The 27,128-nt window shown below is 43.3% G+C and overlaps 1 protein-coding gene across 1 annotated transcript in view; it reads right to left on the bottom strand.

Moving 5' to 3' along the window:
• Cdk5rap2 (CDK5 regulatory subunit associated protein 2) overlaps window positions 1-27,128 on the bottom strand; it is a 171,848-nt gene that overhangs the window by 36,582 nt on the left and 108,138 nt on the right. The window contains exons 21-25 of the mRNA XM_032902842.1: window positions 18,390-18,822; window positions 13,652-13,883; window positions 11,221-11,352; window positions 5,480-6,053; window positions 3,465-3,697 (exon numbers count right to left, since the gene is read on the bottom strand). Coding sequence (XP_032758733.1) covers window positions 3,465-3,697; window positions 5,480-6,053; window positions 11,221-11,352; window positions 13,652-13,883; window positions 18,390-18,822 — 1,604 coding nt within the window. The remainder of the gene's footprint in view (window positions 1-3,464; window positions 3,698-5,479; window positions 6,054-11,220; window positions 11,353-13,651; window positions 13,884-18,389; window positions 18,823-27,128) is intronic.

The raw sequence follows: 27,128 nt of genomic DNA, 5'->3' as shown, positions 1-27,128 counted from the left end.
GACAGGAATCAGAACCCTTTGTTTGACAGCCTGGACCACTGTTGTAACCAAAACTTAATTATTTTCTTTCTCTCTTCCTTCCTTTTCTTTCTTTCACACCCTGTCCAAAGTTTTCCCTTTTCTCTCACGCCTTCCCTTTGTCGACCTCCCCTCTACCCCACATCCCAATTCACTTTTTCTTGGTTTCTCTTCAGAAAAGGGCAGGCCTCCCATGGGTATCAACCAACCATGGCAATATCAAGTTGTAGTCAGACTAGGTACCTCCTGCAATCACTTCTGTCACCTCCTGAACTCCCAATGTTTCCAAGGGCAACACAAGACACTTAAAATAATCTCACTTAATCCTTACAAACAACTCGGTTAAAGTAGGTAGGTGTTATACTTCCATAGATGATATCTGGCCTTTGAAGTCGAATGGCCCATCAACCAGGGTATTAACTCCAATTTCTGACTCTAAAGGCAACTCCAGCATCCTTCTGATAGCCTGTACCACAAAGTCAGACTGTCATGTGTGAGTTGCAGATAACCCAGAGTGAAAAACAGGAACAAGCTCCTTCAACTTGGGGTGAACAAAGAAAGCTTTGAGAGGATCAACACAATTTCTATAAAGAGTGAGTGCAGCCTGTGTAGAAAGGCACTGGTCTGAGCAGTCACAGAATGGGACATGTATCAGGAACAGTTGGTCAGCACACCCAGCCCGACAGGAATGAGACAGGGACACATGTATCGAAGGGGTTAGAACAGGCTGTGGAAGAAAACCTGCAGTTCAGACTCTGCATCTCCTGTGTGACCTCGTCCAAGTGAGCTAACCAATATGTCCTGATAGAAAATAAGGAGAATGCATATTTCTTCCTGTGCACAGTAACATACAGTGAAAGCCGCCTTCTGCACCCCTGCACTGCTTTTTCTAACAGATCAGGGGAAGTCTTGAGAAAAAATGAGCTAAAGTGTCAAGGCAAAGGATCCTTAGTGACTGGCTTCTATTTAAGTGGCTAAACCTTGACAGCCATACTGAGTTCATTGAGGGGCTATCTCCCAATTGTCTCTGCACCAATTCTAGCACTTTGCTCAATTACTGGCGTTCCTTGCATGCAACTTGTCTTTGAAGACACTACAATAAGGCTATGCTGGGAGACCTGACTGCAACTCCAGCTACAGGTGTACTCTGTGTCTGGCCCTGTGGGAGATCTGAAAGCTACAAATCTTCACTCCAGAAAAATGCATACTCCATAGCATCTCTTCAAATTCCAGACCCTTCCTGGGACCCTAAGTTCCCAGCTCTGCCCTTAGCAAGTGTCAAGAAAGCACATTACTACCTACCATGCTTCTTAGATTCTGCCAACCAAATAGAAATAGCAAGCATGCACTGAGATTCCAAGTCAGTGTTCTTCATAACAGTCCCCAAATGGACACAACCTAATCATCCATCCCCTGAGAATCATCAAATAAGGCAAGGGACATATATACAGAAAATGTTCTGCAGCCTCTAAAGCTTAATGTGTGTTATCAATCACTGAGCCAAGGAAAAGGTTGCAAAGAGTCCTGTTGCTATAAGAAACACGCGTTCCAAAAGGGTCCAGGCACAGGAACTCAAGGCTGCCTGTGCATGGCTACACAAATGATATAATCAAAGTAGTATCTGCCTATCTATCATTCCACAGTAAACATGGTTGGTATTATTTTTTACGGTCTGTATTTAAATGTTTGACAACTTGTGCCACACAACTGCTTTACATACCAATTACTTTACTGTAAACCCAGTTTATAACTCAAGAGCCAGACCCCTTACACAGCAACCAAGAAATATCAGTTTCTGTGCCTCCTTTTATTCCCTATGTAGGGAGGAAGCTGCAGTGAGGTTCCTGTGGCCTTTATGCCTCGAAGAAAATGAGGTTCTACACGTGTGCCATCTGCTAGCTCTGAAACGTTCCTACCTCCAGAGGAAACAACAAGTGGGATGTTTGTCAGACTCTGGCTCAGAGAGAAGTCAGTGAGCAGCCAGCTGAAGAGAGAGAACAGCTGGTGCGACAGGCACGCTCCCCTTACCTCCCTGGCCAAGACCAGGGCCGTCTAAAGAAAATACAACAAAACATTATGGGCTTGGTCAATCCAGTTTTATCTGTTTGCCATCCAGTTACTTCTGCACTAGTAAGTGCGAGCAAGCTTATTTAGAACACATGGGCCAGAGAGAACAGCCTTGATAAAGCTGCACATAGGCTAGTGTGCCGATACGCTGGTCTCAAAGCTCTTAAGGACAAATGCCAGGACACCAGTCTACAAGGTCTTTAGGAAAACCACTAATGGCTACCAGATGGGTGAACTACCCTGTGTTTATCCTGGAATTAAACTGTGCATTCTGGGACCAAGGTGAACTATCTGTTCTCTGTGTACGGAGGCAGAAGAGTAGTTAAACTTGGCATTACCAAGTGCCCTGTGTCTGTGGGAAACTACTTCCTCGGGTAAGGCCAGGTTCCTAACCTGTAAAAGCATAGTTCTTACGGTTTAGCCTCAATTTACCATTAACACATCTGATCAGAAGTACTTGGTCATGAGAACCACATGTCACTCACAAAGCCAAGACCTAACAAAACCAAGTGTGGTGGTTTGAATCAGAATGGCTCCCAGAGGCTCATAGATTTGAATACTTAGCCACCAAGAAGTGGCACTATTTGAGTGCATTATAGGATTAAAAGGTGTGGACGTGTTGGAGGAAATGTGTCACTGGTATTGGAGGTTTCAAAAGCCCATGCAAGGCCAATGTCATGCTCCCTACTCCCTATAAATAATGATGTAGTTCTCAGCTACTGTCTGTATTCTGCCATGTTCCCCACCATGATGACAATGGACTAAACCTCTGAAACTGTAAGCAAACTCCAAATACATGTTTTTTGTTTTCCAACAGAGCTGCCTTGGTCATGGTGTCTCTTCATAGCAATAGGACAGTGACTATGACACTGAGTTATTGTCCAATTTTAAGGGCACTGTGATGCTTCAACCAAATAATATCTACAACATCAAGAACACAAATAGATCTAGAGGGAACAGACTTATGCTAAGAGATCAGTTGTAAAACCCCAGCATGACCATTCATTCCCAACATGATCACAGATAAGGTACTTTCTCTCACAGACCACATTCTTCACACCATAAAACTGGATCTACTCACTCTCTTTCTCCCTATGAGAACAGAGAAAAAGGGAGCAGGAGAATGGGACAGTGATGTCAATGAGTGACAGGACTATTGCTGTCTTACAATTGTCCTGTCCAGTTCTTACCCAATGGGTGGCTGGGAAAAGCAAGGAGAAACAAGAGAAGCAAAGTGCAAAGACTATGAGAAAGAAGGCTGTTTGGGCTTAATGGCAGAACAGCCAGGTCAGTATGTACAGCAAAGGCAAGGAGTCAAATCTCCTGGTGTCCACTGAAGAAGTCACAGAGAGTCACACTGAGTGCCTCCACCTACTTACCATGGAGAAACAGCTTCTCCAGTTGCTCTAGCAGTCCAGCACACTGTGTTAGCTGCTCCCGGAAGCCCTCAGCCACACAACTGTCCACATCACTGGCCTGCAGAAGTTCCTCAAATGCCTTGATCATGGTGCTCATGTGTTGATGGCAAACGACACAGATATCATGGCTATCCTTAATTTGCTGCCGCTGAAGAGAGAGCTCCCTGGCTTGGGACTGAACCAATGAATCGTATCTGATAAAAGAGGGAAGGAAAATGTGTGTGTCATTTTAGAATTGAATTTTTGTGACCTTAACACTAATTGGAAAAATGACAGAGCATAATTTCTGGAAGCCCGCAGCTGTACAAGCATATATACTTTAGAAAAATTGAAACTGTACAAGGTCACTCCTTCTTTGAGTTCAAACAGCCAACAAATGCTTAAACAGAGATTCTGCTGCAATATTTGTAACCTTAGAAAGCCCCCAATTAAAGCATAGATTGGCAAGGACTCAGGAGAACAATTAGTTTCCATACACTCTTCAAAGACACTATTCTGAATTGTAGAAACAATTGCCACAAGGGTCAGGGACCCACTGAAAATTCTCACCAAGTACAAATATGTATATACCAAGGGTAAAAAAATAGGGCTGCTTGCCTCCAACTGAGAGAGTCGGACTCCCGGCTACCACCTTACTGACTGACTAGGTCCCATCATGGGAACAAGTTATCTTAGGTCATCTGGTTCTCCCAGGCTTCTAACAAATGGATTCACGAAAAAAAAAAAAAAAAAGAAAAGGAAATCTTTCTCAAAGGTATTTAGAGGTAAAGCTTTGCTTCTTAAACACACAGCTTGTGAAGATCTATTATACAATACTGCCCCCTCACCACCAGGTGCCACTCTTCTCTATGCAGGCCCAGGAGTTGTTAAGAGCAAATCAAGGAGGAAAAGCAAACAGCAAGCTGGATCTAGAGTGGCCTGACAGGCACTTCTGTTCACCATGAGCACTGTTAATACCAATAACCTACAAGCAAATCACATGACAGCCATCTAAAAGGTGGGGAACAGTATGGGCTTGAACCCTGGCAGTGGCTCTGACCATGGGCAAGTCACAGAAATCTTTGAGTCTCAGTTTCTCTGTCTAACAAAAACAAGTTGAGAATGCTCCTGCTCAGTGTGTCTGGAGTTAAATAGTCAGTTCCTTCCCAGTGGGGTGGTACATGCTTGCAATCCCAGCACTTAGGAGGCAGAGGCAGAGAGATTATGAATTGAGGGCAGCTTGAACTACGTGGTGAAACTCCATCTCAAAACGAAATGAAACAAACACTTCCGAGCCTGGGGGCTGATACAACAGCCCATCAATAAATAACTTTCCCTCAGTCTTGCTGCTTGGGTAGCCTTGAAAAAAAAAATCATTCTAGCTCTTGACAATTCAGAACAGTGCTTTTCTCAAATTAGTAACGAATGAAGGTCAAATTTACAGACTATCCCATTTTTTGCCATATCTCATGAAGCCAATGTACATATTTATAACCATAAAGCATTATCTTCATGACCCAAGAATTTCTTGCTTTCAACACAGGCTTATTTCTCTAAGATGACCTTAAAGGGTAAAGATATGGAAAGCATTTATATTCCTCCTAACCTGCTTAGGACATCCATTTTATTTCCACAACATGGCAAAAGCCAATAATAGAGTTCAAAAATAAACACGGCAGGCAGCTCAGTAAACACACTGCAATCCCTGACTGATTGCTGTGGAGTTCTATGCTGAGTCCTCAGCCCAAGCAGGGCAACACCTGTCCTGCCCATCTCAGAAGCTGCCCAGCCCCTAATGCGCATATGGACAGAGTGATGCTGTGCAGCCTAGCCTTCCACTCTGATCCCGGCTGCCTGGAGCCCCTGGGAGTTGTCCCCAGGGTACACTACCCACCCATGGAGCAGCATTCCTTCAGCAGCTTCTGGCCTCCTACCTAGCAACAACCTGGGAAACCTACAAGCCTAATGAGGCGGGCTGAAGCAGGAATAGGATGTACCTTGATGGCGAGAGGTCTCGGAACTTGTTCTGCAGGTTATGGATTTCACCGAAAAGTTCCAAGTTCAAATCCTGCTCCTTCTGTAGCTCCTGCTCCTGTTCTACCAGCTGCTGCTTGAGGCTCTCTAGCATCTTGCCATCAATCATTTCTGGGGTTAGTGGACGGAGGATTTTCATGTGCTTCACATATCTTACTTGGTGCAAACTTGAAAATGTCATCTCTTCTTCATCAATGTGGCCCTTAGGCTTGTTCAGGCCATCTTGGGCCCCTTCTGTCCCACACAAAACTGTAATAATAGCCTCACTGCACTGAGAATGCTTCTGTAGCTGGACAATGATGTTCTGGTAGCCTTCCAGCTCAGTTTGCAAGTCGTGGATTTTCTGTTTTAAGGCTTCTGTATCATCAGGGAGATTGATATTCTCAGACTGGTCAGTTCCAACCACACTGACTTTAACAGAGAGCTGACTCTTGGAATCCAGGTAAGTGGCTATGGAGGGTGGGCCTAAGAAGTCTTCATGGTTCTCTTTGCATGCTGGTAATAAGGCAAGGTCATCAGGTGGACAGATTTCAGAATCTGAAAATCAAATACTAATCTTTGTCAGTGACTCCTTTGATGCAATCAACTTTTTAACTCTAGAGTTTCCCACAGTTGAATTCTGAATCTTAAATGTCCCCAAAGTCTATATATTAAAAGCCTGGTTTATAGAACTACTGGAAAATTGGGCTGTGTTTAGGAGGTGGGGCCTTGTAGAAAAAAATCACCACTAAAGAGGACCTTAAGACCCTATCACCAAAACCCTGGTTCCTAAATGGTTCATAGACACTATAAGGTGAACAGCTATACTTTATCACATGCCCCCACCATGATATTATCCGTCACCAAAGGCTCAGAGTGACAAGTCCAGGCAGTCATGGACTGGACCTATGAACTAAAATACTTTGTTCTTTCAAGTTAATAGCCTTAGAAATGTTATCATGTTCTAGAAAGCTGACTAGCATACTATTTTACTACTTAATCCATCCTCTTTCTCATGTTGGAAGCACCACAGCTACATACATCATCCAGCGTGTGTCCCCCCAAAGTCACCAGACCCTTCTGCCCACATCATACTGTTTCACAGTTCCATGCTTTTGCATGTACTATCTCCTCAATGACTATTTGTCCTTCGCTACTCAGGACTAATTTTCCTTCTATGAGCTCACCTTTCGACTGTGCACTTCTCTGTGTACAATTATGTGCCTGCTTGTCTATGTATCATATGCCTGGAGGTACGCATGCAGGTCAGGAAAGAGTTTCCTTTGTAAGTGGGTGTTCTTATCCACTGAGACATCTATCTAGGCCTGAAAAATCTCTTCCTTAAAATCAAAAGACCTATTCTCTAACACTGGCTCTGCTACTTTGTTTTAAATAACCCTACTTTAGCAAATTAATGGGCCACTCTGACCCTCCAGAATTTTACTTGCAAAGTAGCAAAAACACACTCAGGAGAAGAAACAGCAGTAGTTGTTTGTTGGGATTATATTAAACAATATCAGAAAAAGAGTACCCTAAATAATACACTCAGAGGTAAATCAACCAAGAGAACAGAAATGCTTTTTACTTCTCTAGAACCAATTCGTCAATGATGGAAGATGTCATCATGGAAGGCATCAAAGCAAAGGCTGGCTCAGGAAAAGGTTTTAAAGACAACAATATGAGCTAGACTAGATGATCTAGGATGGCTTTCAGAAAGACAGTGTGTAGAGTCACAGGTTCTACCATTTCTTCCTCACAGTTACAAGGCCACTCTTATCTCTGTTAACAATGTCAACATCATCATTTGATTTTTGGGCAACAGTGGGTACTTGTCTTAATAGAAGTATTCCCAATAAAGCATTTCTACAGTGTACAATATGTCATTAACTAGAAACCATGCTGTTCATATGTTTCTTTAGTATCTGGCACAAGATGGGTGATGGAAAATGAACGTAATAACTACTATGGCTCAAATTGGGTTAAGAAGTAGAAAGACAAAACAACTAATCACTCAGCAAGATTTTCTTCTACAGAGTCATCCTTCAAGAAGAGGAAATATATACCAAGCCCTATAAGTTACGCATACCCCGGAAAGCTAAGGATACAGCTTACCACATCTAGACTACAATGTCATGCTGCAACATCAAAGGATGGAACAGCCCTGTGAACACAGAAGTCTCATTCCATGGCCTGCATTTGATAGCAAGAAGAAAGAAGAAATCTTTCTTTCCTCAAAGAACTAAAGACTGATCTTGATGCATTTTGTTAAATAATCATAAAGCAAAGAAAAATACAACTCCTACCTAAATGTCACTTTGAGACTGACTGTGATTGGCCCTAATATTTGGATATTCAGCACGGAGAGTTCTAGGGGGAGTGGGGAACTTACATCTCCACATAAAACTCTGCTCCGAACAAAGCAACAAGCATAACAAACCCTCAAGGTAGTATGGAAACATAATATAAGTAGAAGCTTCCTAAATATATACATATATGAAAGTGATCTAAATGACATGCCAAATAGGGGAGACAGAGTCCCAGTTGTTCGTCTTGTCACCAAATGGAGCTTTCAGTACTGGGAATGGGCTATACTTAATTGAATTGTTGACCAAAAGGGTCCCATAGGAATCTCCAAACAACCCAAGCTATTGCCAACACGAACGGTTACTCTCACAAACTGACAGCAAGGCTCTATTACTGAAGAAAGCATGGAGAAGTCCAGCTGGTATGAACTGTCCTCATTCCTATGTCCTAGGTTCTAGTGTCTTTATAGGTATAGGACAGTATTCTACATGCTACCAAAAGTGAAATGTAAACACCAAGTCAGACACAAAACCTTTACTCTGCAATGGTGTTCTGCCTGCAAGAATTTCTAGGGCAACTGTGACACAAAAATTTGGGGAATAACCAATCAATATCTGATTTGACTTAAGGATGACTCCATGTGATGGAACCTATACCCGACACAGTTTAAGTGACCGGCAACCAGAGATTAGATAGCCCAGGGACATAGAGTAAACACATATACTATTATTCTAAAAAAAAAAAAAAACAAAAAACAAAAAAACAAAAAACAAAAAACAAAAACAAAAAAACCCCTAGTAATAAAATGACATCTAATGACATTCTGTTATACTCAGATCAGTGCCTTGCCCAGCCATCAGCAGAAAAATATCATCCTGCAGCAGAGGAGACCCACAGCCAGACATAATGCAAAGAATGAAAGACCTTAGAACACACAGCCTTAAATGGGATGTCTCCATCAAATTCTTTCCTGCAGAGTTCATAGAAATCTTCAGACAAGGAGAAGGAAAGAGTGTAAGAGCCAAAGAGGATGGAGGACGCCATGAAAATAAGGTCCTTTGGTCCTTTCAACGTAATTAAAGTTCTCATGAACTCACAGAGACTGAAACAGTAGTTATAGGACTATATAGTTGCAGGACCCAGGTCCTTCAAGTATATATTATGGCGTTCAGGGTAGCGATGTTATGGGATTCCTGAAAGTGCAAATCAACAGTCTGTTTCTGTGCCTTCTCTTGGGATATTTTCCTTCTGTTGGTTTGTCTTGTCCAACTCCAATGTGATAGTTTCTGTCTTACCTTATGATATATTGTTATCAATATGATGTTACTGTATTATTATCCATTGGAAGCCTGTTTATTTTCAAATTAGAAACAGAAAGGAGATATTGATAGGTGTGCAGGTGAGGAGGTACAGGGTATAGCAGAGCCAGGGGAAACCATAATCAGGATACATTATGTGAGAGAAAAAAAATCCATTTTCAGTAAAAGGAAAACAACATCAACAACACCAACACCAACACCACAGCTGTCCTAAAAAGAAGTACCCTCAAAAGTCGACAGTCTACCATAGTTTGTGATTCAGCAGAGGCAGGGATTTGACTTCTTAGCTCCAAGGCCAACATATAGCAAGTCCTGTGGCCTGCACTAGTAAAGCAATGTGACTTTGCTATTCTCTCCTCAGCAGTCCAAGAGGAAGGTCTGAAGAAACTACTTCCACTGTTTCGCTAAAACTGTATGAATGTTGTGGTGTTCGGTTAAAACTGTATGAATGCCGTGGGAAAGGAGTATATGTATATGTGTACGTGTACATGTGTGTGTATGTACATGTCTGAACTTGCAGCCTGGCAGGCCTTGGACTGAAGACCATGCATGTACCAAAAGCAGCCTATGTGCCCAGCACCTCGCCTGAGTTGTCTGTGTCACTGAAGGCTTTAAGAAATGGAGGATTTGTCCAAAGTAAAAAAACAAACACTGCAAATGATGCTCTCTGCCAAACCTCTCCTGTGATTAGGGTCTCCTGTGTCAAAAGCTTGCGTAGAGACAGCTCTGAAACCTCAAGAGTAAGGTCGATGGGACCTGTGTAACTCATGCCTTCCATTCACTACCCAAGCACTTACTGAGGTGTTCTTGGAAATGGAGCCAAAGCTAAGATGTTACCCATGGCATGCAGCCCTCGGCCAGGCAGTCACTGATGAAATTAAGTCAACACCAGTGCTCACGTCCTAGGATATTCAAAAGGTATACCCACAAAAGATACAACAAGGCTGGAGACCTCAGAATGAGCTTCCGTGAGGCAGGAAGGGAGAATTCAAGCAGAAGCCGCCACATGTGTATTACACTGGATGCATACTCAGAAAGATAAATACAGTTCAGTGACAAGTGGTTACTGAGAGAAGGAAGCATCCAGAGACCTCCACTATTCATTAGCCACGAACAAGGACCAGGTTCCATGGCCTCTAAAACAGCACCACCACTAGGGACCAAATGTTCAAACACATGAACCTGTGAGAGGCATTTCACATGCAAAACCATAACCCACAGTTGAACTAACCACTACTTTGTTGCCTGGTAAAGCAGCCTTTGTCTGAAAGCCCAGAACACTCCAAAGAAGCACAAGGCCATGCAATCTTCCAGGCTGGGGAGAACACACAGCAGAGGTCCTGTGGCCACAGCTCAGTCTTTTCCCAGAGGCTGATTATTCCCTGGCCATCCTGTCACAGATTTAGAATTTCCAATGAACACAACTTTTTACAAAGTGAATACAATCCAAAACAATAGAGATTTTGTTTTTAATGAAAGGCTAAAACATCTAAGGAAATGAGAATAAGCATAAGCATTTGCTCATCTTGAATAAACAGGAATGTGGATAGTTGGTGCACTGTCCTTTGTGTATATCTGTGTGCTTTTAATACTTCATAATTAAAGGGAGGTGATACAATTTGCCTGAGGTCCTGCTCATCTCTGTATCATCCCCACTGACTATTGGGAAAGCTCACAATCTTGGTCTCAGCAGCAGACTTTCCTCTGATCTACTCCTCCTGGATGGATGGAGACAAATTCAACATCAGCTAACACTAAGCTGGGTCCTACTAGACTGCTACAATCCTGTCTACAATGTGTGAGATGCTGAGAGATGACTGTGTTATACCAAACAACCTAAACCCACACTCTACCTTGAAGAACAGTCTAATGATAGATCGGTAAGTCCCAAAGACGTTATGTTGTTCCCTGACTCTTCTGGTTCTTTACCAGCTGTGTGACCCTATGTCAGTCATTTTCAAACTAAACTCACCAGTCCTAGGTGTTATATGAGAATGATCATTAAGGCCCACAAAAGGGCCTTTTAGGGCCTAGCAAGGACACTGATAGAAAACAGTCCTGAACAATGTCTAGTACTCAGTAATAGGCAGTTGAATACTAACCAATCTCAAAGCTTGTATATTGGTCACTGTCCACTTCCTTGTCTCTTCCGGCAGAATGTGTGGTTTCAGGTCCTTCTTGCTCGCCTGGCTTGTCCTGGAAGGCTGTTCTCACAACAGCCTGGGCTGCAGGCACTGGCAAAGAGAAAGAAAAATAAAACTGTAGATTGAAATTTAGCCAAGCTACAGAGAAGAACACAAAGATACAACCGGGAGAATAAAAACACAGGGGAGGCAAACTGCAATTTATAAGATAAAATTAATCTATCGAGCTGCCATAACAGGACATAAAGGCATAAATATAGTGCAGCTTGTCTGAAATGGTTTAAGTCCAAGTTCTCAAAAAAACTGAGTGATAAAATGAATTCCATCAACCCAGGCCCACTTCTGCAAAAAGAGAGAAGCCCAGAGGCTCCTGGGTGACGGCCAGAGTAATACCTGGATGATGCACTCCAGAGTCTCAGCAAGTGTACGAGCAGATGGCAAGTCCTAGACAAATGTCTGTCCCTCTGCTGGGCCGAGTCACCTATGTCATAGTGCTTTCCCGTCTTATGTCACACCCCACCAACAGTTCTTTAATTATGTGCCCCGCCGTATATGAGACAGGGAGCTCTGAGAAGGTACTCCTAGTCCCTGAGCTAGCTGGAGACATAGCAGGTAGTCAGATAATGTGTACCAACAGAGTAACTAAATGCCTAGATGGATGTATTCTAAGCCTAGGGGGTCTATTGCTCCTTGCTACCATGTGCGTTCCCCTTTTCCTCCAGATAGCCCAACTGTGCAGCTCCTGCAGCAGACTGCCTACTGATTGATCAACCTTCCTTCTCTCAGTCATCCCAGTCCCCGCTTTACTTGGTTTCTATAGATTCATTGGCAACATGGAACCTGGTGGCCCTACCTCTTCATATATTCCAACAGTGCCATTCCTTAGGTGTCTATCGATGCTGTCTCCACTTTCTCATCTTCATGGTCTCTCTGTGGAAACCATGGGAATCCCACAAAAGCTTTTCTTCTTAAAGGCCTCAGTAAATACCAAGACAGATCCTCAAGCCTCACCTTACCATCAATATCTGACTATCGATGTAACTCAGCTTCTGAGTTGAGAGGTCACCTGTACTTTGTGTCCCACCTCACTGGCTGTTCCTCCTCAGTTCAACTTCTAACCTCTAGAACTCCTAAATCTCATAACTATGGCTTTGAGCTGCACAATATCAAATACTGGTATACATGGCTGTTCCCTGGTTTCTTTTCAAGCTTATCTGCCTCTTCTAGACACCAAGCTCACATGTCCCCAGCTGCCTTCATAAAGTCTCTACTAAGATGTACAACAAACTCTTAACCAGAAATCAAACATCCCCCAAGCCAGCCTCTCCTGGGGACTTTCCTACCCTCTTACAAGGCAACTTCATCCTTCCAACACAGTACAAAGGAAGCTTATCTGGGATGCTCCTATCACCAGAGAGCCTAAAACAGACCTTGGCACACAGGGTTTAATAAACCTTCTCATTATGAATAAAAGTTGCTCATATGCCTATTATTTGCTTATAGTGGGAGATCAAAATCAAGTGTTAACATAGGGACACTTGTAGGATCATGAACCTTTGAGATAGATATAAATGCTACTTTGTGCTGACATGCTGACACGAGGTTCTCTACACTCGCCAGATTCTCAGAAGGTTGGTGGTCTGCAATTTTGAAGTACTACTGTCCTGGACTAGGAGATACCACCTGAGATGTTTTGTTTAAATGTCTGGATTCTCTACAGGTCTCAGAAGAGCCATGAGTAGGAAAGTAGGTTACTTGTACAGAATAGAGAGAGTCAGCAGCATTTGAGATCAGCCTCAGGTTAGCCAGAGAACTCTGCAAAAAGGACCATCACTTACAAACTATATTGCCACCTGCTAAGGCTCTCATAAGCTTGGGAACTAGGCCCAAAAAAGCCCCCCAGATTAAAACAGAAGCACCTATATCCATGGGAGATCTGCCCTTTTCTGAAACAGGAGAAATAAACGTGGTGGAAGAATCAGGAGAGACTGGGAGGGAAGGAAGGTACCGACACTGTTTGGGATGTAATATATGAAAGAAGAATAAACTTTAAAAAAAGTTCTAAAACAACAAAACAATAGCAACAACAACACTACCCTAGGCACCCATACACGATGTCAAAGGAATGCAGCAGAGACCCATCCTCCAGAACCTGAGAACATGACAATTCTTACACACTAGTCCAGACTCCAGGATAAACAGAAATCAACTGATTTGTTTCCCTTCTTATATTCTTCCACTGTGCATTTTTCAGTTGTTAAGATTAATCACTGCAGTTCACGGAATTTATATACAAACTTACTGCAATTCTGAACAACAGTAATAGCATTTAGGCAGCCTTGTCGGCTGCTCACCCAACTCACAGAGAACACGTTTTCTTGATGCTTACCGTTTACCGGAGCAGAGTTGGGCACTGCCATCCCCTCCATCATTGCCTCTGCCAGAATTAGCTTATCAAGGAGTTGCTTGTTGCGGATCTTACACTCTTTCAGCTCTTTCTGCAGCTCTAGAACGTGGCCCTGGAGTTGAGCCACCACCTCTTGGGAGGCAGGAAGATTATACAAATTTTCCAATAACTCAGGTGTTTTTAATTGGATCAGCAGGCCTGTCTTCTGGTCATCCTGGAGACAGATATGTACAGCACTGAGTATGCTTAAAACAAACTTTCTTTTGCTTCATGTTCTTTTGTGTTATTAAAATAGGTTTCAAACTATTCACCCATACCTCTAGTCTGATAAATAGAATCTATGCCTATCCCTAAGAAAGGATATAGATTTTGGAACATCTCCTTCCACCCTGGAACACATAGACACACACACACAGACAGTCAAAGGTCTTCCTTGACACTCTCTGGGGCCCTTTGGAACATCCCCCTCCACCCTGGAAAACACACACGCGCGCGCGCGCGCGCACACACACACACACACACACACACACACACACACACACACACACACACACAAACTGACAGTCAAGGGTCTTCCTTGACACTCTCTGGGGCCCTGGCTTATGGTTTCATTGGATAATGCAAACATTCTAAATATGGCCATTCCATCTTTAACACACTCTTCTAGGAAATGTTTTTGTTTTTGTTTTTATCTGTTTCCTCATTTCCCACCATTCCTAGTGTGGACCCATCTGTTTTACATTCTTGCTTGTTCCTTCCTTAAGCAGATACTGACTGTGCTGCTACCTCAGAGATTCCAGCTTGCTGGCCTAAATGAAAGCTTTATGGGCTATTGAGCCCTTGAGTCCATCATGCCACATCCCAGCATGCAGGTTCCCATCCATCTCTCACTGTGCCTTTCTCACAGAAAGCCAAGAGTCTTTGAAACTCCCCTTATGTTCCTCACTCCATTTCATTACTCACCAAGCAGCAGTAAGTACAAGTCCTAGTAGGGTGCCTCTCAGTTCTTCCAACTCTCCTCATCTTCTTCTGGTACCCACCCCAATGCAGACACCTAGCCCTCACCTGCGCAGCCTCATAGGCAGTATAGTATTTACTCTGAGTCTCTCTAATCCACTCAATGCTGCAGCAAAAAGCAAACTGACTGTCCCTTGTTGCTAAAAACTGTATCTGCTTCCTGGCTACTGTAAGCCGAAGGACAATGTCCACACCATAGCCTACCAAGTATATCAGTTAATGCCTGTACCAACTTTAGCTTATTCTCTGGTCAGACTAGTCTTCTATACATTCCATAAAATGCCATGCTTTTATGCTTAGGGGCTTTATCATAAGCTCTGTCTAGAACACTCATTCTTACTTACCTCCACCACTTTTCTACTATGCCACTCACCAAGATAGTTCAAATGCGGATCCTTCTGAGAGCAAGCCCTTGACTTGGACCAAATGGAAGCCAAGGGTCCCTGTTATATACTCAATGTCCCATGCCATTTTCCCCAGAGGACATCAGTATTACTATAATGCCTGAGAAAAATCTATATTTGCTGATTGTCCTCCACACTTGAATGCAAGGCCCACGGTTTGGGCCTCTGCATATCTTATCATACTGTATAATAGGTTTCAACCAATGTATAGAGTAGACATCTAGAAGCCAGATGAAGGTATCTTTCAAGTGGTGAATTTTAAACATACTCAAAAAATGAGGAGTGGAATTCAAACCTAGAATATAATGTATTACAATTCAATAATAATAAAATATAATGGTTCAATTAAAAAATAGGAAACAGACCAGGCACACACATTTCTGGTGTAGAAAGCACAGAACTAACAATTATAAGGGAGGATATTTAGCATCACCATCCCTCAGACTGAATCTCATCAGAACACATCTTTGCCTCTTCATCCTCACTAGGGCAGCTACGGCATTATGGCGCCAAATATAGGTGGGAGGCAGAGAAATTGGCAGCCTCTTACATTGCTGGGAGGAAAGGTAAATGGTAGAGGCAGTAAGTCTGAAGCTCCTCAAAATGGCTGACAGTGAGTAACCACGTGGCCCATCATCTTTACTCCTGTTTTTACTCAAGAGAAGTAAAAACACTGTCCACACAAACATCTGTGAGTAGCAATAAAATGCATAATATCCAAAATATAATGTCCAATAGCCCTACCTACCCTAGCATGCCATGTGTTGATAAAGAGAAAGAACTATCTCATGCTGCTACAACATGAATGAACTCTGAAAGCATTAAGTGAAGTGGCAAGTCTAGTCACATGTCATAAGAGTCCATTTATAGAAAATGTCCAGAACCAATACGTAGATTAGTAGCTGCTTAGAACTTTACATGGGTAGGTAGGAAATGGGTTTGGCTGTTAAGGAGAATGGGTATTCCTTAGGGGGATTATGTTTGTTCTCAAAGAACCAAGATGTTAAACAGCTAGCTATTCCGTTATCACATAGTAAGAAGGTTCAAGGGTCAAACCAGCTCTTCAGATTCCAAGGCTGTTAGGAAAAGCAAGATGTGTTCTGTTCTGAAGTTCCAAGGAAGAGGAAAGAAAATCTTCAAGGGCAAGGGCAGTCTGAAGAAAGTGAGGGGAACCATTCTGCGGGAGGCGGGTGCCTCAGCAGAAGATTGGGAAGTAATCAACAATTTTCTGGTTCTGGGTCTCCACCAACCTTTATTCTTGGATACAAATCTGTGTCATATGGCAGCAGAGAAGAGATCTGAAGTGCACAAATGCCAAAGACTATTTGAAGCTGGAAGACTGCCGTCAGTCAGCCTAACACAAGTTCTGAAATAACACCGCACAAAACGCTGCCGTATGGACTGGAGAAGTCCCCACTTCCATCATATTAATGATGCATACTGGAAGCCCTTTCTTAGGAACAGATCTCACATGTTCTGAGCTCCTGCCACATATCCTACTGCTCTAGGAGCTTGCATTCTTACCTCACTATGCCTCCAAATAGCCTAGGAGTCTGGTTTGCACTGATCCCATTCAAGGTACTAAGGCCAGGTCTAAAGCAAGCCAAGTATAAAGTCTCCATAATCACATAACCAGCAGGCTATCTGCTCTGTGACTTACCCTTATTCTGCAATGGATATCAGAGTTTTAGCTTAAGAATTGGATTACCAATTCTGCTACTACAAAACCTACAAAGGAAGCAAATGTCCACCTTTTCCTGAAACCAAGCAAGCAACTATCCTCTCACCATGACTCACCAACTCAGGACAGTTCTCTAAGCCTTGTGGCACCATGTTTCTTCCTACGTACAATGATTATAATACCTGCATATATTTGTTGAACAAATTAAGTAAGATGATAGAGGAAACTCGGCAAGTCCTTCATACATAGAACAGAAAATCTCTCATTTAAAAACATGGCAAAGATAATTTTTATTTAAAAAATAAAATGAATATATTTAGAAAAATTAAGTCCATTCAATTATCCAATTTCCTGAACACAGGATGGATTCTCCCACACAATAGAAGAAACAAACATAAAAACAAAGACAAAAAATAAGCCTCCCCAGTTTTCCCAATACACAGGTACCAAGTGAAGGAGCTGGGGCACAGAAGAGCAGTTCTATTCTAGCCAAATTGCACAAATTTGCATTTTGAGTACCATTAATATAATGGCAGCATATATGTATATTTTGTTTTAGTCTCTACTGATATCTTTAGAAAACCCTTTTCTAGAAATTACAGTTTTGGTGTATAATTTAAAACAATCAAAAGCAATTTTGCTAATGATATATCTAATTCTGTTTGGAAGGCACAAAAGCAGTAATTTAGTGGTCAGAAAATAAACTTAATTCTCCATTCTGATGCTATGAAGCAGTGTGTACAGTTATTTCTCTGCTACAAAACAGCCATCAGAACCAAGCATCCGACAGCCTCCAGTGAAGTTATCAGAATCATGACTTCTTTGCTTCTCTACCAGAGCACATCTCTGCTACAGGGATTCTCAATTCCAATCCCTTCTCTCAAAGGATGGGAAACAGGTCCAACAAGACACTACTGAGAAAGTCCGATTCTGTGTGACTGTGCTTACAGGTTACAGAGAAGTTTAGAGAGAAAACCAGCACACAGACATTCACTCAGCAAAACCAAACCTCTCCATTTTGGGCTACTGTGGCTGGAGAGCAGTTAGGCAGGGACCAGGAGTGGTCTTTGCAGGCAGACACGGTGGGTGCCCCAGCCTTGGCTCTTTACTTTAGTCTGGTGAATATTGACTTACTCAGAATCTGGGATCCAATAGAACTAAAGATCTCAGAATCCTGCCTCTTCCACACCAAGTCCTCCTAAAACAGAAGCCAGGCTCTCATCCTCATCTAAAGTCAGGTTGTTACAATTTTACTGCAACCTGAAACAGGAAATGCTCTTCAATGGATAAGAACTGTATAAACTTTGGTCCAATGGAGTCTTAAGCAGCCACCATGGGGGAAACATCGTAGTTCATAAAACCAAAGAGAAAACTGTAGACAGATGAACAAACTGAACTCCATGTGTGCTTTTCCTTGTGAAAATACCAAAGTATCCTGGTAAATGAGATAGGGCTGGGGTCAGGGTAGAAAGTGGGAGTGGAGGAAGAGGAGGGCAGAAAGGAGGAGAGGCATGGAGATGAAGGCTGGGGACAAAACAGGCAGAGGGAGTCTCCAGACAGACTTGGTCTTGACAGAACAGACAATGCAATGACATATCTAACATATAGAAAAGCTTACCTTGTCGATGGCACTGGGGAATGAGAAGTGAGTGGCCTGTAGCCCTGGCATCTCACCCAACGCCTCTGAGTCAAGCTCAGTGCTGAAAACGGCCTCTTCTGGTTTCCCTGTCCAAGCTTCTCTCTTCCTCTCAGGTTTGAATCCACGGGTGGTGTCCTCTATGGTCATGGTCTGCACTGAGACACTCTTCAGCTCCACCTTGGCTTCATCACCTGTCTTTACTAGCCAGGTCCCCCACGGTGACTTGAGCTCACTGTGTGACTTGGAGAATGAGTTGGCTAGGCAGGAATGGCCAAGTTCATCTCTCAACTGAACAGCTACTTGCTCAAGTGCCTTCTCAGCTTTACTATCAGAGTGATCTCCAGGACTTCCCTGTTCTGCCAAGCATATCCGTTCCAAAAGCAGGGCACCAAGTGCTTTCAGCAGATCCGGCCTGTTTCTCCAAAGGAAGACAGTAGGAGAATCAGCCTCCTGCTGCAGCCTTGTCGCTGACCCAGCCCTCCAAGTTTTCTGCCACCAATCCTGTCTGCATTAAATACAATGGTTCCCAAAAACACCAGGAACCATGACATACTTAACCTCATGCAATCTCACTAATATCCTGTTGAGTTCATGGGTAATGTCAGACTGATACACAGACAGTTAAGTGGACCATATGGATATATGAACTGGCATTGGTTTAGGAAGGAGCAAAGGAGATAACAGGGTGCCCATGGCAATTATAGGGTCCCCCACCTCACAAAACTGGCTCCATTTGTATGTTCAGTATACAAGTATGTCTTTGAATGAACTGTGCCAACCTTGCTGGTCCATGGGTGATCTGATCCATTTTGCTGTATAACAGGTACTGAATAACAGATGCTAATGAAGAGATGCTTCAATAACAAGCATGCAGATAGGGCACACTACACCGCGTTACAAGCTGTGCTAGGCTGTATTTGTTCTGTTTGTTTGTCAAATTAAGACAACCTAGGGTCATCTGTGAAGACGCACTCTCAAATGAGAATATGTTCCTTTAGATTGTTAAAACCTGAGGGACATTTTCTTGATTGACTGGTATGTGGTAACCCAGTCCACTGTGAGCAGTGCCATCCCGGGTTAGGTCATCCTGGTGTATAAGAAAGCAGTTTGCACAAGTGAGGAAGCAGCATGACTCCATGGTTTCTGCTTCATTTCCTTCTTTGGCTTTCTCTGATGATGGAATAACTATAAGTATAAGCCAACCTTCCCAAGTTGCTTTTGGACATGGTCTTTTTTTAATAGCAATAGCAAGCAACCTGGAACAAAGTCATGTAGAAATGGCTTCACGGGTTGGTAGTGTTGCTCAAGAGAGCATTTCCTTAGCATGTGCAAAGCTCTCAGTTCCGCCCATTTTCAGCACGAAAAGTAAAATGAATTCAACTAAATAAATGAATAAGTAAACAAAGAAATGCAATGGCTCCACACGCTATGTGACAGGGATGTAAATCTTCTTCCACAGAACATGAAGACTAAAGGAGCAATGAGTAGTAAGAGAGGGAGCCTCCTGACAGCAGATTGCTCTGCAATGCCCCTTGCCATGTGCCCATCTCTGACAGTAGCTGCAGCTGTGTGGGCAGTTCCTGTAGACACAGTGAATCCCGCCTCAAGCACTCTGTGCTTCTCTACTGCCCTGGCTTCTTTCCAAGGTGAGCCAGCCATCATGATAGGGTAGAATAGTGACACAGCTGAGATCTCTGGGCTGGAAGTTATGGTATGAATGTCCTAGCTTCCATTCAGAGAAGGGGGAAAGCCCAGGCTACACTGCCCACCACAGTGTGCCCAGCTGCCAGGACTACCTTCACTGGCTTCCTGCTCCTGTAGACACAAGTCTATGGCTCGGGAGAACACCCAGGACAGTGCTGGTATGGCACATGCTGGATGACTCCTTTGTGTGCTGGTCACTATACTGGCACAAGGGCTACAGCAAGGATATTAATGGATGATAGAAAAGGGTATGTATATGAGTATTAATCTATAAGGCAAAGGGAGAAACAGGGGGAATGCAATGTTGCAGCCATGCCTATATGTGGGGAAGAAGAAAGTAAGGCTGGGAAGTAGACGGCAGACACAGGAAGGGTGGCACGTGTCACAACATACAGAGAAAAGGTCAGGCCTGCTTACACACGGGCTGCAGAGAGATGAGCAGCTACAATGTGAAGGCCAAGTTGCCAAACTAAGGCAACTTCAGCATTCTTACCCTAGGAGAGTAAGGGTATGGGGCAAGCAAAATGGCTTAGTACACATGACAGCTTGTTCCTGTACCAATGTAAATACCCAGGTATGGATGTATGAGCCTGCAGTACAAGCACTGGAGAAACACATGCACACTGAGAGCGCATTGCCACACACTAACTGAAGAGGTGAGCTTCCAGTTCAGTGAGAAGCCTTTGTCTCTGAGCAGTAAGGCAGATTTACTCTGTTCTCCACACGTGTGCATACAGGCACACACACCTGTACACATACATGCACCACATACCACACACCACACACACATACATATGAATACACATAAAAATGACAACCTAAGAAATTAGAAAATTCATATGCAAGCAAATAGAAAGCAATTCATTGAAGAGGTTAGAAAAGGGTTTACGATTCATTTATTTTTATTGTGTGTGTGTGTGTGTGTGTGTGTGTGTGTGTGTGTGTGTGTGTGTGTGTATTTTTAGTCTATATCTGTGCAGCAAGTGCCTTCAATCCCTGCAGAGGCCAGAACATGTCAGATCCTGTCGAACTGTAGTTGCAGGCAATTTTGAACTGTCATGTGGGTGTTGGGAACCAAACCTGGGTCTTCTCTAAGAGCAGCATGTGCGCTCTTAACTTCTGAGCCAACTGTCCAGCCACCCAAATAAACTTTAAATCACTAACAAAATAAAGAAAGAAAACAAAATGGTGAAGCAGAAGGGAAACAGAGCTAGAGAACTGAGAGAAAGTGCTCCAGACAAGGGTTGGTCTAAGGGCTCTGGCTGCCTCTTAGAAGAAGGGCTCCTCAGGTATAGAGGAGGTCATAAAGTCACAGAGAGTCAACAAGCAGAGGCGCTCTCTGTTATTTTTCTGGCCTTTTCCACTCAGTTTCTCCTTCCTCCTTCACTTCAAGAAAGCCTGTGAGGCTGATGTCCTGCAGCCTCCCCTCCCTGTGCTGTCAGGTACCACTGGAAATGGCAGTACTCACACCTAACTTCTCAATGTGCTCTGCAGACGGCAGTAAGGCCTGTGTCATGTCCAGAGTGCCATGGTCTACGTCAGGGAAGCCAACTTAATTCAAATTTTAAATATTAATAGCAAAATGCATGCTGCATCACTCATTTTAAGTGTGAAAATCATTTAGACTACAGACCACCTAAAACTACTTTAAACCTGGACTTCAAAAATATTTCTGACATTCTAGGTTCCAGAACTAAATTTTTATTCCTTTCCTTTCCTTTCTTAATTTGGGTAAGAAATAATGGCAATTGCTATTCAGCTAGCCAAAGGAGGACCATCATTCACCACCAAACAAAACACAATAAAATCTGAAAGACTTTACAAATGCAGAGTAAACAGTGGCAAAGGAGGCCACAGCAATATACTAAAGTGGTGGCTATTAAGTCAAACACTTCAAGTGCTGCTTAGCTGAAATGGGAACAGCAATACATTGAGATGTTTCTGTAATCAGGACCTGTGGAAAGGGGTGGTCCAAGGTCTCATCAGAAGATTAGTGGTGTTTCTACATCCCTCCTGAGCATGTGTGCCAAGCAGAAGATGTAAGAGAAGGCACTGACGTTTACTAAGCGATCGCCATGTGTCAGGTCCTCTAAACACATAACATCCTCACAGGGTGTGAGAGCAGAGGAAGAAACAGGCTCAGACAGAAACAAACTCCCAGCCAGGGGGCAGAACAAAGATTAAAACCCAGACCTTTCTGACTCCAAGAGAGTGCTAACTCTTTCTGATCTCCCAAACTTAACCTTTGGCTGCACTGTGGAATGTCTGACTCTCTTGATGTTCATTCAAACGGGTCAGAGTGCTTGCCATTCTTCCAAAGATGGAACAGACACACCATTAAGGTGAGGACGGACACACAGCCATGCGTACACTGAGAGCTAAATCAATGCAGTGTAACGTTGTACTAGCAATGAAAGGAGAGGAGAGAAAGAACCCAGAGAGAAAGCATACAAATGGGCTTCTCTTTAAATCAAGTGGTCAGAAAAGGCCTCTCTACAGAGCTCACCACTCACTGAGGCACCGATTGTATGTTTGCATGAGTCTATCAAAGTAGAGGAGTTCTAGCTAGGGGAAGTCCTCTGGTAAGAACAAACTTGGTCAGTGTGGCTGAGGCCCAGTTAAGCACAAGACATGGATGAAGAAGATGAAGAAATGGCAGAGGCTGGGTCAAGAAGTTCTGATCTTATGACAGTGGGAATCCACTGGAAGGTGTACATAGAAGAAAAGTTACCTGATCTTGGTCTTAAAGAGAACCTGGCTAGTCTACAGTAGATGGACTATGGAGAGGCAGACATGGGAACAGGAGGGTAAATAAAGTACCTGCATAACTACAAGAGTCCAAACAGGAGACGGTGGCAGCTTAAACCCAGAAGGTAAGACCGGAGATGAGAAGGGACTGAATTAGGGCTATGCAAGGACCCGGGAAAGACTCACTATGAGCTTTGGAGATTGAGAAGCTTGCACTTCGGGCTATAGCTGTCAGGCAATGCAGGTACAACAGAGCACTCGGGTTAACCTAATATGACAAAGTGTAGAAAAGCAGTAGGCTGGTACGAGTGGGTCTTAGGTCAGCACTCAGATGTCTGATTGATATGCAGAAGGAGATGTCCAGCAAAGAACTTGCTGATAGGATCATTAGGCAGAAATTGGAGCCATACAGCACATTCCAAAGGCAAGAAGGAGTAGATGAACAGAGACAGAAAGGGGCTAAGAACTTGGCTCTGGGATCCTCTAGCATCTTTTAACAAAGGCAGAGAGGGCGAAGGCAGAGAGGTGAAAAGGAACAGAGGCCAGGGAGAAAGGTCAGCTGCTGCTGAAAGGTGGGTCAATGGATTTCACGGTTTAGAAATTGTTGCTGACTTGATAAATGGGTAAAGGCTATGAAGGCTCTTATGGGGTAGAGAATGGGAAAGGGTGGAAGTGGTAGATATCAGCAATTCTCTTATGAAATTTTGCCTTGAATGGGAGTAAAGAAATGGACAGCAGCCGAAATGGATGTGAAATCAGAGGGGAAAGGGACACTCTTCGCAAACACCAAGAATGTCTTAAGCTTATGAAAATGACTCAGAAAAGAGGGGGTGGGGATTAATGATTCAGGAGAGATGGGGAGTTGGGAGATCAGCAGTTTTTAGATAGAGCAGGGACATTTCTACTCTACCATAGGGAAGACAGAGTTTGCAGTTAACAGTTGAACAGTGAATCAAATGTCATTGTTTCTTTCTGTTCAGTGATAAATGAAGTAGGGTTATCAGCTAGTGGGGTAGAAAGAAAAGAACGTGCAAAATAGTTCATTGCCATGCCACACTGAATGCTAGGCACGCTGGTTCTAGAAACTCAGATAATACGAGCAGCTGGTCAAGGCTGGGTACATCAGAGGTCTAGGGTTAACCTAGGTCTTGGAAAATAGAAAGAAAAAAGTGTAAGGGAACCAGCATGTGACTGATCCCTGAACTTGTTCTCAGTACCAAGGCAGGCAGTGTGCCCAAAAGAGAGAAGCCAAGGCAAGAACAGCACAAACAGCTAAGAAGTGGGCTACCCAGACACATAGCTAGGTGAATAACACATTATATTTTTTAATGGCTGCCAAGAGCAATGTGGTACCTACATGAGAGGAACTGCAGGCTTGCAGTACCAGCCAGGCAGTTGCTGAAGTGACTCTGAGGATAATGATGGATGCTAGGGTTAGAGAAGAAACAGCCTGGGTTTTGAAGGTAAAGATAGGAACATAAGGAAGATCCCTGGGCTTCCAGGGTCTAGAAGAACCCCAATGTGTTTATTAACTCTGAACTGTAAAACCTACTTCCAAACACTCGCCAAGTCTTCTCCCTGGGAACCTAAACCTTGCCCAGTACCTTTCATCCACTTCTCTAACACTATCTTTAGACCTCCTGCCAGCCTCTCATTCTGGTGGCTCTACACCTATTGTTCAACTATGCATGCTCACAGCTAGAGAAACGGTCCTTCTTTAGGGATTAGCCCATCTTCTACCATCAGTTGGTCAGCCTACTCCTCTTTCATATTTTTATAATTTCTCAGCTAACAAATATCATTTAACATTGAGCTACAGAGACCAAAAAGTTTTGATGAAGAGATTCTAAATCATGCCTCTAGAGGCTGGCCTGGAATCATGGCAACAGAGGGCCAGGAATCCACACAAGGTGAATGCCAAGGAACAGGGAGCATGGCCCATTTCATAAGGCAGGCTGCCCTGGCCTTCTCACTTCATCATTAGCAGTGAACTCTTTGGAATGGTGAGGGCAAGAGAAGTAATGAACCATTTCCTGTTCTTTCTAGAAGACAGGTGGAGTCAGTCAGTCACTCTGGAGTCTTTCCTTTATGACAGTCCCTCTTGGTGGATGGCTAGAAAGTACAAAGTCTCAAAAGCTATGAGGGAAGTCTTAGGCCTAAGTCTATCAAAGTTTTACACTTGAGTCCTCACATACTGGCTCAGTAATGAATAAAGACACACATCATTAGTTGGCTGCTGTACCTGCATATGACATTCATATCATCTTACCTGGGCTGAGTGGCAAAGGGTAGAATTAATTGGCAAGGTATTTTTTTAAACAAGGTCTTCCTATGAAGCCCAGGCAGTCATCAAACTCACTGTCACACTCTTCCTTACAAGGAAAGCCTTAAAATCAGTGATAACACAAAAACTTTACTTAGTGCTGATGTAGACCTATATTCAGAATCCACCATTTTATTTAATCTTCTTAAAATTCCTAGGGAATAAGTACTATCATTTCTCACTCTAGGGATAAAGAAATTAAAGTGGGGTCAAATAAGAATGGCAGAGCTAGACAGGACCTATGTTGATAGACTGTTTTTAGTTGTTTTTTTTTTTTTTTTCCAGAGCAACAGAAACATCTCACATATTAGAAGGAATTTTTACATATAAAGTTAGTATTTCCATGACTAATGAGAATACCGAATATCTCCCACTCTCCAAACCCCAGATAATACTCCAGTTCTCTAATAGCTAAGGGAATGCTGGGTTCTCAAGTATCACCCCCCCCCCCATCTTTGTAAACAGATTACCAGCCACAGTATGTAAAACTGAACCTGTAAATTAGCCAACCACGACCTGGTCCAGAGTTTGTACACAGGTAAGGCCTTCAGTAGGACCTTGGAACCATGACCTAAACACATGGATGGGTTCAGGAGCACAAGGGCAAGAACAGTGCTCAGAAATGAAGATAAGGCAGAGTTAGGCTGGCTTTTCTAACACTAGCTATGGCCACTACTGACTAGGAAGTCTATAGGACAGGCAACTCTAAGAAAAAGCAAGAACCCAAGTAAAAAATCATAGATTTGCTTTCACTGATGGCTCATAAAGGACTTTCTCTAAAACCATGAATAGATTGGGAATTTTACAACTCAAGATATTAAGAATACCAAGTTAGAAGACACACAATGAGAGCTCACACTCACACACTTCCCTGACAACTAGCTGAAGTACCAAAGCCTGTGCACTATAAGAGAGCTGACATTTCCTGACCCACCTCGATCTCACCATGGTCTATGTATCACCAGCCCATAGCATCTAAGAACACCCCCATGTGGTCCTACGTGGTAAGAGGCAGTGGTAGCATTTACCTCAAACTTTACAAGGCTGGGGAAATATTGAGGCTCCACAAACTTTCTAGTCTTTAGTGTCAACTATGATTGTTCAAGTTCCTTTGAAGATGAACTGGGTATGTTCCTGGGGTAGACACAAGCTAGGAAAGTGTTAGGTGTAAGGGATTAGGAGGGTTGGCCTTGCTAAGCTTGCTAAAACAGAATGTTCCTGCCTTCTTTTCAGCAGAAGGGTCACAAGGGCTTAAGTGCAGCAGTGAGTTTTAAGGAAGACTAAGGTGTCTGGCTCTTGTCAAGGGTCAAAGCAATAGCAATTTGTGTTTTTCTGCCTGTATCATAACTGAGAGCTATTATTGAAATGTACTACATACAAGCCAATTTTTTCAATATTTTTTCTTAGTTCACACCTGAGAAGTCAGAGAAACTGAGGCATTGAGAAAAAAACAGCACAGCTCTTCCTGACTCTAAAGCCTAAGCAGCTGCCATGAATGGCCTAGGAGACATATGAAAGGGGAGATGGCTCATAAAGGGCTAGTTTACAAAATACAGACGCACCTAATGTTTCTCCTTCTCTGTATCAGGAGAACAACCTGTAGTATTGCCCACACAGGAACAACTCCCAGCAGATACAGTGAGAAGAGAATTTAGTTCAAGCGCAACATAAAACAGCGGCAACGCAAACTGAAATGGTGTTTTTAAGCTGATGCCAAAACCAGAGGAGAGCCAAGAGGGCCGACTCCTCTCACTGCCAACATCCAGGCAGCCCTTTCTGGGACTCCCAGGAATAATTCTGGGGAGAGCTTTCTCTTGCCTTTTTGTAATGAGCCTGCATGTAGCTCTGTTCAAGTCCCCGCACAGCCACCAGCACGAAGCCTAATTACTTAAATGCACGACTGGCAAGATTCCTTCCAGCCATTTCAGGAGCTCTCAGGTACA

This window comes from Rattus rattus, chromosome 1 (genome assembly GCF_011064425.1).
Source record: "Rattus rattus isolate New Zealand chromosome 1, Rrattus_CSIRO_v1, whole genome shotgun sequence".
Lineage (NCBI taxonomy): Eukaryota > Metazoa > Chordata > Mammalia > Rodentia > Muridae > Rattus > Rattus rattus.
Note: the sequence above shows the minus strand (reverse complement) of the source record. Positions and strands in the feature narration are given on the sequence as shown.